The sequence below is a fragment of the Gigantopelta aegis genome, chromosome 7 (genome assembly GCF_016097555.1).
Source record: "Gigantopelta aegis isolate Gae_Host chromosome 7, Gae_host_genome, whole genome shotgun sequence".
NCBI lineage: Eukaryota > Metazoa > Mollusca > Gastropoda > Neomphalida > Peltospiridae > Gigantopelta > Gigantopelta aegis.
In genome coordinates, this window is record NC_054705.1 from 28,746,101 (window position 1) to 28,761,069 (window position 14,969).

At 36.1% G+C, this 14,969-nt stretch overlaps 1 protein-coding gene across 1 annotated transcript in view; it reads right to left on the bottom strand.

Moving 5' to 3' along the window:
• Nucleotides 1-320: 320 nt before the first annotated feature.
• The window catches only part of LOC121378015 (F-box only protein 10-like), a 109,543-nt gene continuing 94,894 nt past the window's right edge, over nt 321-14,969 (bottom strand). The window contains 4 exon segments of the mRNA XM_041506113.1: nt 321-5,828; nt 10,000-10,175; nt 10,794-10,931; nt 13,320-13,489. Coding sequence (XP_041362047.1) covers nt 5,630-5,828; nt 10,000-10,175; nt 10,794-10,931; nt 13,320-13,489 — 683 coding nt within the window. The 3' untranslated portion in view covers nt 321-5,629.

Genomic DNA, 14,969 nt, shown 5'->3' on the forward strand with positions numbered 1-14,969 from the left:
TCACGTTACAGATGTTAAAATGATTGGAAATTACAGAAACTTCAATTTCCAACATTTTTAATGACCATGATTCGAGGGCCAATTTAAAGAATTTAAGATTTAACCACAAATTAGAAAAAATGTAACCAAATTTTAACCTCACTAAATTTAGAACAAAGCATGATGTCTAGAGAAATAGAGGGGCCAAGAAATAGATGAAAATGTTATCACATATGAACTTTAAATGTTGAGTCCTGGTCCAATGGCTAGACACCTGGAAAACAAAAAATCAATTTACTGACGTGTAAGCAAGTGAAAAATCAATAACACAACAAATCTGGTCATTTTGAAAATATCTGTAATAAATAGACATAAAATGGTAGCAAACAATAACTAGACACACAACCAGTGGAGATTTACAAGTGTCCGTGATTAACATTATTACCAAAGCACTTGGCTTTAAGATAAAACAATACAGACATTCAACAAGGTTTTTAAAATAAATTTTGTTTATAATAAATATGATTTATATATCATTGTATGAAGTATGGTTACTTTTGCGCAGGAAGAATGACATAAAATTGCATTCTTCATGAAACAAAATATAAATTATATTGATAAAAAAAAACCCCACAACATTAACAAAAATACATGTCACAAATCCATTATAATTTGGGTAGCCAACCAATGATGACATTGTGATAACATTATGATAGTGAAATTACACGTCCAGTGAACAATTAGTGTCAACTGTGTAACCAACCAAGAGCATCATCAGCATCATCAGTGTCATCACTTGCAGTGGCTGCTATTTTCACTTGTGATTAGATTTCACAGATATTTTCACATATTTCACCGATGTTTTTACATATTTCACTAATATTTTCAGACATTTCACTGATATTTGTACATATTTTACTGATATTTTCACACATTTCAGTGATATTTTCACATATTTCAGTGATATTTTCACACATTTCACCAATATTTTCTCATATTTCAGTGATGTTTTCACACATTTCACTGATATTTTCACACATTTCAGTGATATTTTCACACATTTCAGTGATATTTTCACATATTTCAGTGATATTTTCTCATATTTCACTGATATTTTTTTTACATACTTCACTGATATTTTCTCATATTTCAGATATTTTCTCACATTTCACTGATATTTTTTACATATTTCACTGATATTTTTACATATTTCACTGATATTTTCTCATATTTCACTGATATTTTCTAATATTTCACCGATATATTTTTACATATTTCACTGAATCTTATATAAAAATAAGCTTCATTTCTTAAATAATTAAAGCAAAGTGCATATAACAATAAACATCTAATGATCAATACTGATCAAAATAATAAAATAAATAGATAATAAACATACATAAATTAGACAATGTAGATTGTTACATTATGTAGATTTTTATCACAAGTGTGTATTATATAACAACAGACTAAACACTGGGAAAAATTTACAGTATATAAATTCAGAAAAAAACTATAAAAATCTATAAATAACATGAAATAACAATGCATATAAAATATATTTATCTTAAGTATTCAATAATAATAATAAAAAAACAAAACAAAGATGAAAAGAATTTTTGTTTTTGTGTCAAAACAAGCTAATTTTTCTTCAATATTTGCCAAATACATCTTGGGCCCTATGTGCCAGTGGGTTCGAAGAAAAGTAAGTAAGTCCGTCAGTCTTAGATCATAAACTAGTGGTCTGGTGCGATTTAAGTGGCATATATGTAGAATTATCACAACAAATGGATCGTAACTACCGCAAGTGTTCACAGTATTTGTGCCATGATGATCTAGTCCGTTCCATCATTTCATAAAAATGTTTTTTGTAAATAAGTTGTTTGGTTTGACGTTAAGAAGAAAAGTAAAAGTGTTTTGGAAATAACACAAAAATACTATTTTTGTGTACAATTTACAAATCAATCGGCTCAAAAATAAATAACTTGTAGTAAATTTCATAGTATGAAAAAACAGGAGTTCCCTGTGGGACGGACTATAGATGTGAGATTGGAAATGTAATAAATATGCAAAACATGTTGCATTGAGAAAAAGGAATGTAGCAGGTTTTATATATAAGCAATTTTTTTTACAAGCAACAGAAATTATAACCCAGATATAATCCTCTTTTGTTACTTATTTGAACAATATTTTTTAAATAATATTTCAAATTATAATATTTCACTGTATACAATACGTAAATACAGTGAAACCCCTCAAAACCGGACCCTCTATAAACTGGAATTCCCTCAAAACAAGACTTTTTTTTGCACCCCCTTTTTAAATATATGTACAGAAAAGAACCTCTCTAAACCAAATACCTCTCAAAACCCGACTTTTTTTGCGCCCCCTTTTTAAATATATGTACAGAAAAGAACCTCTCTAAACCGAATACCTCTCAAAACCCGACTTTTTTTGTGCCCCCCTTTTAAATATCTGTACAGAAAAGAACCTCTCTAAAGTGAATACCTCCTATAACCCAACTTTTTACTTGGTCCTGAGGGTGTCCAGTTTAGAGAAGTTTCACTGTATATTGAACCAATTAGGTTTTTGTTAATAAATACATGTTATGCACTTAAGAGATCACACCACTATCAGACTTCACAGTTAATGGGGAGCTGTCACTCCTGCTCCCCATTCTCCCCTCAGACTAGTTCAAGAAGAGTAAGGCCGTAAGTAACCCCTGCAATTTAGAAAATGTCCACGGCAAAAAAAACTTTCCATAAAAAAAACACACCTGAATATAGTCCACAGCAAAAAAGTGCTGTAGAGAATGAGAAACTCCACGGCATTGCTGATTGCTGAAGGCAATTGCAGCGGTTGTTAATCATGTGAATTTATATGGTATCAGTATAGTAATATCCCCATGATCTAAGCTAGAGGAGCAATTAATTGCTTTTACGACAATAAGTGACATGAAGGTGATAAATTTAGTTCCACTGAAAACCATGTCTATTTTAAAAATTGATTTGGTTGGAATTGGAACTGATATAACTGATAGATTTTATGTAATATTTAATGGGGGCCAACTTCCATAATTGTGATGTAAAAACAGTCGAGTCCTACATCTAGAAATGGACATTATATATGTAGTGTTACCAGTATACCGAGGTTTAATGAGTTACTTCCCTTTCTGAACGTGTAATAGATGAGCAGTGTGGCATCTGAGGTGAGACGAGAAACGTTTTTATTGTTCCTGTATGCGGTATATAAACCAAACACAGATATCCTCTTACCATTGATTGTAAAACACATTAAACCACAGACAAGGATCATCACAGATAAAAGAGCGCAATATATCATTTATGAAAGAGTTACGGTAATCATTCTGAACATTTTCTAGAACAAACAACAAATGCATGCACCAATGTGATAAACACAAATCTACGGTGGAGTATTAAGCGACAGTTGCTAGTACACAATGTCATATTCTACTAGACAGAACTTAGCTGAACATATGTGGAGATGTCGATACAATAAAGAAGATCAGCCATGAATATAAATCTTAGAAGTACATTTACCAGGCATGTGATTGAAACATTTCTAAAAAAGCTGAAAATGATACATGTGTGCTGAAGGCATGTAATCGAATGCAGAATGCAAGGAAAATGAATGAAATGAAAACAAATTTAAAAGCGGAGTTCCACCAATTAGCGGAACAATCACGTCTGATTTACCTTTTCAAAGCTATCTCTGGCACTTGCCAAATTCGCCAAGTGTGTATTTTTAAAAACAATTGGCAAATTTTATTTTAATTTGGCGAATAAATTTTATGTAATAATTGTTATTTTATTAGAAAATAACTGGGGTTTTGCAATTTTATAAGTTTAAATAGATTTGGCGAATTTTTGTGTGCTCATCCAGAGCTTGCCCTGCTTTCAGAAAATAATAATTTCTGTTTCAACAACCATGGTATCGAAATGTTTGTTGTGTAATATGCCGCTTCATTATTTCAATCATGATGTTTTAGATACATCATGCGTGACATTATACTCACCTGTTATGCATATTTTATTAACTTTATAGAGCAGTAATACTCATAAAATACTCTCACCAAAACGTTAAGGAGAGGGGTGTGAGCACAAATTAGTTTTAAAAAACCCACATCTAGAATGTCACTATAGAACAAGACCAAGTGTTTTAAGATTAGGTAACTCACTGGGTACTGGTTATGTACTGAACAAATGATTACATAGGCAAAAATTAATTATGTGAAGTGAACTCTGGTTACCTAAGATTTTGAAATATCAAACCCTGTACCATCCATCCCAAAACTTAATCTGAATGTCTTCTTTTTCCTGGAATGTCAGTTAAGAGACTTTGCTCTCAAAATGTTTTTTTCCCCTCTAGAAGACTATGATAATACACAGATGAAAAGAAATAAGGGGACAGAACAGAGAACAGCAACCGAAACTGTTATCCTTAGTGCCAGGTATTTAACAGTGTTACCCACATCAGGCCAGAATGTTGTCGGTGGAATGAACGTATTATTTGCCAAGTCAGCTCGAGTAACAGAGTTATTAACAGTAGCGAGAAGTCGAAGTTGCTGTGATATTTTGGACCTAATCCGATTTTAAAAACAAAATCACACAACAGTTGTCAAGACACAGACTTGTTTAGTGTCATAGCTCAGTTGCAGGTGCTCACTTGTACCTTGTCACTGTATGTCGGTCTGTGTTTTTACTTTGGCTCAAGACTATACATCCGACACATATGGCAACACATATGTGACTAGTCAAGCGTTGTTAATCCCCGGCCACATTCATTTCAGTAAAGCCAGAAAATACTAATTATTACTTTCATTATAACATAAAACACATTATCAACTACTTAATAATATCACAGGGTTTTTTCTAGGAAGGGAGAAGTCACTTCTACTTTTTCAATTCTAGATTAGGGCCTGCTGACAATCAATCCCAAATTACTGATATTCAATCCCAAATTACTGATACTCAATCCCAAATTACATCTTTGAACTGTATACAGGCATTACAATGCTAACAGTGACTGGAATGTGGTCTACAATATCAAGTATTTCCGTATCTCAGTATGTGTGTTGATCCACTCACTAGTAAACAATATAAAATAAAAAGTGTAACAGAAGCCACAACATTCATGACAATTATGAAGCTGCCATTAGCATATTCAATATTGTATCTCGGTACAAGATAGAATTCAAAAGATATTATGACGGTCTAGAACCACTGTCAGGTGAACGAGAGCTTGCCTTGACCATGATATACAGTTTTCACTCTGTTTGTAATAAGACAAATAGTTTTGTAGCATGCACCACAAGCTCAATTTTTTTTTGTAGGTTCTGTAAACAGTGGCATTTTTTAATGTGCACATGAATATACATAAAATATTCAAGTGAGGATTTGTAAATATTTGACAGACAGAGATATAGTACAACGTATTGAGAGAGAGTGAAGTATTTTAAAATGAAACAGGAGAAGTCAAGCACTGCAGTATAAAAAATTAAAATTTGTTTTGTTTAACAACACCACTAGAGCACATTGTATTTTATTAGTCATCGGCTTGCAGTATCAGTGTGCAAATGAAATAACCTACAACCTCAGTGCATCAGTAAGTTGGATTTACATAAAGAAAACTATAAAATAACACAGAATTTGCTCCCTTGTTCACACATCTGCCTAGATGGCGCCATCACCCGTTTGACGGTGCTCGTGTTGTGTAGTTGTATTTCCGAAGGTGCTGGAGGTGGTTCTATCACTGGGCGTGGTGCTGGAGAATCTAGAAACTTAGTCTTACAAAACGTAACCTTGTCCTCGTGTCCCGTCTCATTCTCACTGAAAGAAAAGAACGCAATATTTATTTAACGCGTCCTAAGACTATGAGGTATTTAACATATAGTTATTTTAATAGTTGGACAAGAGACATATTTAGAGGATTCGTCAGGAGTGTTTTTTAATATGGAAAATATTTACCGAGTCTATGTTAATTGGTATCTGTCGAGGCTCTGCTAAGACAAATACCGATTAACGAGATCAGGTTGATATTTTAAAAAACATGAATAGTGAATTCTATTTATTCTATAATTACAGTTTAATTTGATATTTAGTAAATCAAAGAAAGAAATGTTTTATTTAACGACGCACTCAACACATTTTATTTACGGTTATATGGCGTCAGACATATGGTTAAGGACCACACAGATTTTGAGAGGAAACCCGCTGTCGCCACTACATGGGCTACTCTTCCGATTAGCAGCAAGGGATCTTTTATTTGCGCTTCCCACAGGCAGGATAGCACAAACCATGGCCTTTGTTGAACCAGTTATGAATCACTGGTCGGTGCAAGTGGTTTACACCTACCCACTGAGCCTTGCGGAGCACTCACTTGGGTTTGGAGTTGGTATCTGGATTAAAAATCCCATGCCTCGACTGGGATCCGAACCCAGTACCTACCAGCCTGTAGACCGATGGCCTGCCACGACGCCACCGAGGCCGGTTTAGTAAATCAAAGTTCTGAAGTAGCCTCATCGGTAATATGACATTGCCGTGATTAGCACATATTATGTAGTTTGACATCACACACTTTAACTAAATCTCATCAAAACATTGTGCTCAGATATACAAGTCTTTTTGGCTGTAAACAAATGACCCATTGACAACAAAAGATTATTAATCAAGTTAATAATCGAAGGAAGGAAGGAAATGCTTTATTTATCGACACACTCAACACATTTCATTTACGGTTATATGGCGTCAGACATATGGTTACGGACCACACAGATATAGAGAGAGGAAACCCGCTGTCGCCACTTCATGGGCTACTCTTTCTGATTAGCAGCAAGGGATCTTTTATATACACCATCCCATAGACAGGGTAGTACATACCACAGTCTTTGATATACCAGTCGTGGTGCACTGGCTGGAACGGGAAATAGCCCAATGGGTCCACCGACGGATCGATCCCAGACCGACCGTGCATCGAGCGGGCGCTTTACCACTGGGCTACGTTCTGCCCAAGTTAATAATGGAAAATAACAGAACAGTTCACACACAAGCCAGGGCTAGCACTTCCCATAACAGAACAGTTCACACACAAGCCAGGGCTAGCACTTCCCATAACAGAACAGTTCACACACAAGCCAGGGCTAGCACTTCCCATAACAGAACAGTTCACACACAAGCCAGGGCTAGCACTTCCCATAACAGAACAGTTCACACACAAGCCTGGGCTAACACTTCCCATAACAGAACAGTTCACACACAAGCCAGGGCTAGCACTTCCCATAACAGAACAGTTCACTCACAAGCCAGGGCTAGCACTTCCCATAACAGAACAGTTCACACACAAGCCTGGGCTAGCACTTCCCATAACAGAACAGTTCACACACAAGCCAGGGCTAGCACTTCCCATAACAGAACAGTTCACACACAAGCCAGGGCTAGCACTTCCCATAACAGAACAGTTCACACACAAGCCAGGGCTAGCACTTCCCATAACAGAACAGTTCACACACAAGCCAGGGCTAGCACTTCCCATAACAGAACAGTTCACACACAAGCCAGGGCTAGTTCTGCCACTCGCCAACTGTCAATTTTAACAACAATCGGCGAATTTTATTTTAATTTGGTGAAAAAAACATTGCGTGATAATTGATATTTTGTTGGGAAATAGCTTTAGGTTTTGCTTATTTGAAATAATTTGGCGAAATTGATTTTTTAGTTAACAAGAGTAATATTTAGTTCAACAAGAGTAATATTTAGTTCAACAAGAGTAATTTTTAGTTCAACTTAGTATTTCAGGCCAGCTCATTTTGCCCGAACATCTCCATCAATTTTGCCTGAATGCGAGGATTTTCTTCAGCACTAGTTGTCCTCGACTCCTCCCCCTTCCCTATGACTCGTCACAGGCCAGGCTCAACCACCGAGTTACATCTTGTCTCCCATTTACCATGATTTAGTGAGGGAAAGAAAATGCAGGCCTATATTTCACAAATAGAAAATGATTCGGACAGTGTTTCACTACTGGATGTTTAACTCTTTCCTTCCCAATCTCGAATGTAGTCAAGACGTACAAAATAACGTAAAAACCCATTCTCGACACAATCGGTTTTTTTGTAAATACAGCTGTCAACATTCACAGGAGTTATCTATCTTGATTCTGTGAATGCTAGAACATAGTAGAATGACAATTGAACACGTCCAGTGTATTTTGTTGACTGGTATTCATATTTAAGTTGTTATCACAATATCGCAAAGAAAACAAAAAAGGTCTAAATTTGTGTAAACATTATTGATGACATAGCTTGCACGTGTTTGATTTCTTGCTATTTGTATAATTATTTCTTTTAAAACATGTTGGACATTATTATTTAATAAAAGTTGAAGATTTGTAAAGGATATTTTTGCCAAAAATACCTGATAATACAATCTTTGAATTAGAAGATGGATGGTATTACTTGTCGTCGATTGAAAGTGAAAATAAACTTTGTGAAAACATTCTAAACAATGACATTAAGGATTGTGATCGAAGGGTTTTAAAAAATATTTTTAAAATATTAATTAAGTTCTTGTGTAAATTTTATTTTGGTCATTAGATTCACTAATGTGTCCCCTAAAATATTAAAAACATCAAGTGTGTTACATTAGTTGTTTTTTTACAATTTGAGGTTCAGAAATGTAGGTTCAAAATGACATATTTCAAGTTGGAAACTTGGGTCAGTGATGACGTTTTCTGGTTGTAAAGCTGGATGGATAGAGTTAAAAGGCTGAACTACGTTACCTGTGTTTAGGCTGCACGATGTGGTTGTGTTTAAAGATGGTAAAGCCGAACTACGTTACCTGTGTTTAGGCTGCACGATGTGGTTGTTTAAAGATCGTAAAGCCGAACTACGTTACCTGTGTTTAGGCTGCACGATGTGGTTGTGTTTAAAGATGGTAAAGCCGAACTACGTTACCTGTGTTTAGGCTGCACGATGTGGTTGTGTTTAAAGATGGTAAAGCCGAACTACATTACCTGTGTTTAGGCTGCACGATGTGGTTGTTTAAAGATCGTAAAGCCGAACTACGTTACCTGTGTTTAGGCTGCACGATGTGGTTGTTTAAAGATCGTAAAGCCGAACTACGTTACCTGTGTTTAGGCTGCACGATGTGGTTGTGTTTAAAGATGGTAAAGCCGAACTACGTTACCTGTGTTTAGGCTGCACGATGTGGTTGTGTTTAAAGATGGTAAAGCCGAACTACGTTACCTGTGTTTAGGCTGCACGATGTGGTTGTGTTTAAAGATGGTAAAGCCGAACTACGTTACCTGTGTTTAGGCTGCACGATGTGGTTGTGTTTAAAGATGGTAAAGCCGAACTACGTTACCTGTGTTTAGGCTGCACGATGTGGTTGTGTTTAAAGATGGTAAAGCCGAACTACGTTACCTGTGTTTAGGCTGCACGATGTGGTTGTGTTTAAAGATGGTAAAGCCGAACTACGTTACCTGTGTTTAGGCTGCACGATGTGGTTGTGTTTAAAGATGGTAAAGCCGAACTACGTTACCTGTGTTTAGGCTGCACGATGTGGTTGTTTAAAGATGGTAAAGCCGAACTACGTTACCTGTGTTTAGGCTGCACGATGTGGTTGTGTTTAAAGATGGTAAAGCCGAACTACGTTACCTGTGTTTAGGCTGCACGATGTGGTTGTGTTTAAAGATGGTAAAGCCGAACTACGTTACCTGTGTTTAGGCTGCACGATGTGGTTGTTTAAAGATCGTAAAGCCGAACTACGTTACCTGTGTTTAGGCTGCACGATGTGGTTGTTTAAAGATCGTAAAGCCGAACTACGTTACCTGTGTTTAGGCTGCACGATGTGGTTGTGTTTAAAGATCGTAAAGCCGAACTACGTTACCTGTGTTTAGGCTGCACGATGTGGTTGTGTTTAAAGATGGTAAAGCCGAACTACGTTACCTGTGTTTAGGCTGCACGATGTGGTTGTGTTTAAAGATGGTAAAGCCGAACTACGTTACCTGTGTTTAGGCTGCACGATGTGGTTGTGTTTAAAGATAGCCTTGCTGAGGTGGTCGTACTGCATACAGTCCAGCCTGCCTTCAAGGAACAGCTTGTTATTCTGCACACTGCCCTCTCTGACGTCCACCGCGATGACTGCCGACTTGTTTCCACACTGAATCCTGTTGTCACTCACCTGCAAACACAACCAGTTGTAAGTGAAGCAAAAGATGTGCCAAAACACAAAATGTGAATTACAGTTGAATTTAGAAAATTCAGGCCTGTACGAAGATGGGGGATCTGTTCCTCACCCCATATCTGAGGATGAAAATGTACATTTTATTGTTCTATTTTACATAAATAAAAATTAAGATGTAGTTTGTGCCCCCCCCCCCCCCCACTAGTGATTGTGCCGGCCACAATCCAGATATCGTTCTGTGATTTATTTTATTATTAATAAAAAAGCTAACTTAAAACCCCATACTGTTTGCTAATCTAGGGTCATTTTTACTGGCTATTTATTTGTTTATTTATTTATTATGTCTACATATCTAAGCTACATCCACCCTCTGAAAAAGGATAAAATATTAGATGTGCAGAAATTAACATTCTAAGTAACCAGAAGTGTACAATTGGTTACGTTCCAAAAATTCAAAAGCAAAAATATCTTACATTGAAAAAGGCAAAATGTATGCAAATTTGTGAATAAAAATCTTGTTAAAATTGGTTAAACTAACACCACCAGGTTTCTTTAGCGTTCTGCTTATTCTACTAACACTGACTGGTCCTCAGTGTTGAAAGGGTTAATAAATACCTCAGCATTGACACATCCTTCAAGAGAAATACCACCCTCATGGTTACTGATCACATCATTTCCACAAATAGTCACGTCACATCTACCCACAATGCCAAGCTTCTCATTGTGATAAATTCCATTGCCTTTAAGTGTCACCTGAAATAAGATGACCAAACAATTAACACCAACACTGCTTAGGTTAACATCCTTCTCTCAATATGTCAGTTATCACATTAACATCCTTCTCTCAATCTGTTGGGTAAAAAGTATAAAGTTAACATCCTTCTCTCAATCTGTCAGGTATAAAGTATAAAGTTAACATCTTTCTCTCAATTTGTCAGGTATAAAGATAATGTTAACATCCTTCTCTCAATTTGCCGGGTATAAAGTATGTTAACATCCTTCTCTCAATCTGTCGGGTATAAAGTATGTTAACATCCTTCTCTCAATCTGTCAGGTATAAAGTATGTTAACATCCTTCTTTCAATCTGTCAGGTATAAAGTATAATGTTAACATCCTTCTCTCAATCTGTCAGGTATAAGGTATAAAGTTCACATCCTTCTCTCAATCTGTCAGGTATAAAGTATAAAGTTAACATCCTTCTCTCAATCTGTCAGGTATAAAGTATAAAGTTAACATCCTTCTCTCAATCTGTCAAGTATAAAGTTAACATCCTTCTCTCAATCTGTCAAGTATAAAGTTTAAATACTTCTCTTAATCTGTCAGGTATTAAGTATAAAGTTAACATCCTTCTCTCAATCTGACAGGTATTAAGTATAAAGTTAACATCCTTCTCTCAATCTGTCAGCTATAAAGTATAAAGTTAATTTCCTTCTCTCAATCTGTCAGCTATAAAGTATAAAGTTAACACCCTTCTCTCAATCTGTCAGCTATAAAGTATAAAGTTAACATCCTTCTCTCAATCTGTCAAGTATAAAGTTAACATCCTTCTCTTAATCTGTCAAGTATAAAGTTAACATCCTTCTCTCAATCTGCCAGGTATTAAGTATAAAGTTGACATCCTTCTCTCAATCTGTCAGCTATAAAGTATAAAGTTAGTCAATTTTATCATCCTTTCATGGTCTTCCCTCCTCTGAGAAACATAGGTTGAGATATTTATGTTTTATGATCTGTTTGTCAATCTCTTCATCATTATTGTATTCTCTGTTGTCGTTGTGTAAATTGCAAACAAAAACATTTAGCCACTGTTTTAAGAAATGCATAGACTTGCTTTTTGTAAATGTTCGCTTTTGTATCTGAGCAAATCTGCTTAAAACATGGGAATAACTTAGCAATCAAACATACGACAAGACAGCTTAATAAATATCTAACTGCTGTGTTATTAGTATAATAATTATTGTATATTACTGATCAACAACAAGAGTTTCAAATGGTTTGATAATAAATGCATCAGATAACTCTGAAAGACATCACACTCTTCCATACAATTTGCTAAAATTGTGTTTCAGAGCTACCACATATAATATGGACATAGGGACACTGAGACCGGTCTGCATCGCCATGTCACTGCTTTCAGATTAACAAAATACACGTTTAGGTAATAGTGACTTGGTCATAAATTCTCACGATACATAAGTGACAATCCATCTTGTGCTTGCGGGCACCTAACTGAAGACTCTGAACACTTCTTATGCTTTTGTGTATCATATAATGTAGTTCGAAATACCAATTTGTCAGATTACCATAATCTTAATTGTAATATTTTACTATTTAGTGACCCAAATCTTTGTCTCCTACAAAATAATGCTATATTGAAATGTGTCCAAAATTTTATTATAAATAGCAAACATTTTGAGATTAATAGACCATTCACATTGTTTTTCTCTTTGGACATCTAATTCTAAATAATGTATAACGGTTTCAATAATAACCTGTTCATTCTCTTTACCTTTTCTTCTATTATTTCACCTTTTTTTTTGTTGTTGTAAATTTCTAAATAGTTATAATTAAAAAAAAAATCATAATCATTGTTTATTTTTGTTGCTTGTAAAATATTCATATTGTAAAATGTTGAGAGAGGCCTTAATAGAGGCCAACGTCTGTTGGCCAAAACCCAGACTGCTACTGTCTTTAAATGGCAATAAATATTTTTTAAACCAACAAAATAACACTAGCTTCAAACTGCCCTGTAACATCCAGTGTTTAACAGCTGAATCACAAATTCAATTAATTTATTTTTAGTGGGGGAGATATATAATATCTAGGTTGGCTTGGTATGTTTAGCAGATACCGCCACCTTTTCCCTGAACAATGTAGGAGCTCATTGGAAATATTACACCCTTCCCTGAATATTGTAGATACTCTTTTTAAATGTTGCACCATTTCCATAGAAAAATTCTACATTTATAAAACTTTTAGAGTCCAGACTCAATTTTTAATGATGTCACACACATACAATTTGTATGGCATCGTCATGACATTACTGTCTCAGACTCTATTAGAGTCTTGAGACTGGACTCTACAAGGTTTACTAGCACTAGGCCTGCTCCTAATATTGCTGTATGTCCCTAGCATGCACTGACCTTTCCAGTGGGTGACGTGACGACCCCTGACCCCCGGTTGTTGGTGATGCTGTTCCCCTGCAGCACTACCTCGGCCACCTGGTCAACCGAGACTCCATCGCAGTGGTTAGCATGGATCGCATTGTAAGACACGTGAACCTCATCTCCAAGCTGGATGACCACCCCATTACCTGCAACACACAACATTCAAGTACAATAACCACCCCTTTACCTATAACACACAACATTCAAGTACAATAACCACCCCTTTACCTGCAACACACAGATCATTTAAATACAACAACCACCCCTTTACCTGCAACACACAACATTCAAATACAATAACCCCCCTTTACCTGCAACACACAACATTCAAGTACAACAACCACCCCTTTACCTGCAACACACAGATCATTTAAATACAACAACCACCCCTTTACCTGCAACACACAGATCATTTAAATACAACAACCACCCCTTTACCTGCAACACACAGATCATTTAAATACAACAACCACCCCTTTACCTGCAACACACAGATCATTTAAATACAACAACCACCCCTTTACCTATAACACACATCATTCAAATACAATAACCACCCCTTTACCTGTAACACACAGCATTCAAATACAATAACCACCCCTTTACCTGCAACACACAGATCATTTAAATACAACAACCACCCCTTTACCTATAACACACAGCATTCAAATACAACAACCACCCCTTTACCTGTAACACACAGCATTCAAATACAACAACCACCCCTTTACCTGTAACACACAGCATTCAAATACAACAACCACCCCTTTACCTGTAACACAACATTCAAATACAACAACCACCCCTTTACCTGCAACACACAGATCATTTAAATACAACAACCATCCCTTTACCTATAACACACAGCATTCAAATACAACAACCACCCCTTTACCTGTAACACACAGCATTCAAATACAACAACCACCCCTTTACCTGTAACACACAACATTCAAATACAACAACCACCCCTTTACCTGTAACACAACATTCAAATACAACAACCACCCCTTTACCTGCAACACACAGATCATTTAAATACAACAACCACCCCTTTACCTGTAACACACAGCATTCAAATACAACAACCACCCCTTTACCTGTAACACACAGCATTCAAATACAACAACCACCCCTTTACCTGTAATACAACAACCACCCCTTTACCTGTAACACAACATTCAAATACAACAACCACCCCTTTACCTGTAACACACAGCATTCAAATACAATAACCACACCTTTGCCTGTAACACAACATTCAAATACAACAACCACCCCTTTACCTGCAACACACAGCATTCAAATACAACAACCACCCCTTTGCCTGTAACACAACATTCAAATATAATAACTACCCTTTACCTGCAACATACATCATTCAAATACAACCACCACCCCTTTACCTGCAACACACAACATTCAAATACAATAACCACCCCTTTACCTGCAACACACAGCATTCAAATACAACAACCACCCCTTTACCTGTAACACAACATTCAAATACAACAACCACCCCTTTACCTGCAACACACAGATCATTTAAATACAACAACCACCCCTTTACCTATAACACACAGCATTCAAATACAACAACCACCCCTTTACCTGTAACACACAGCA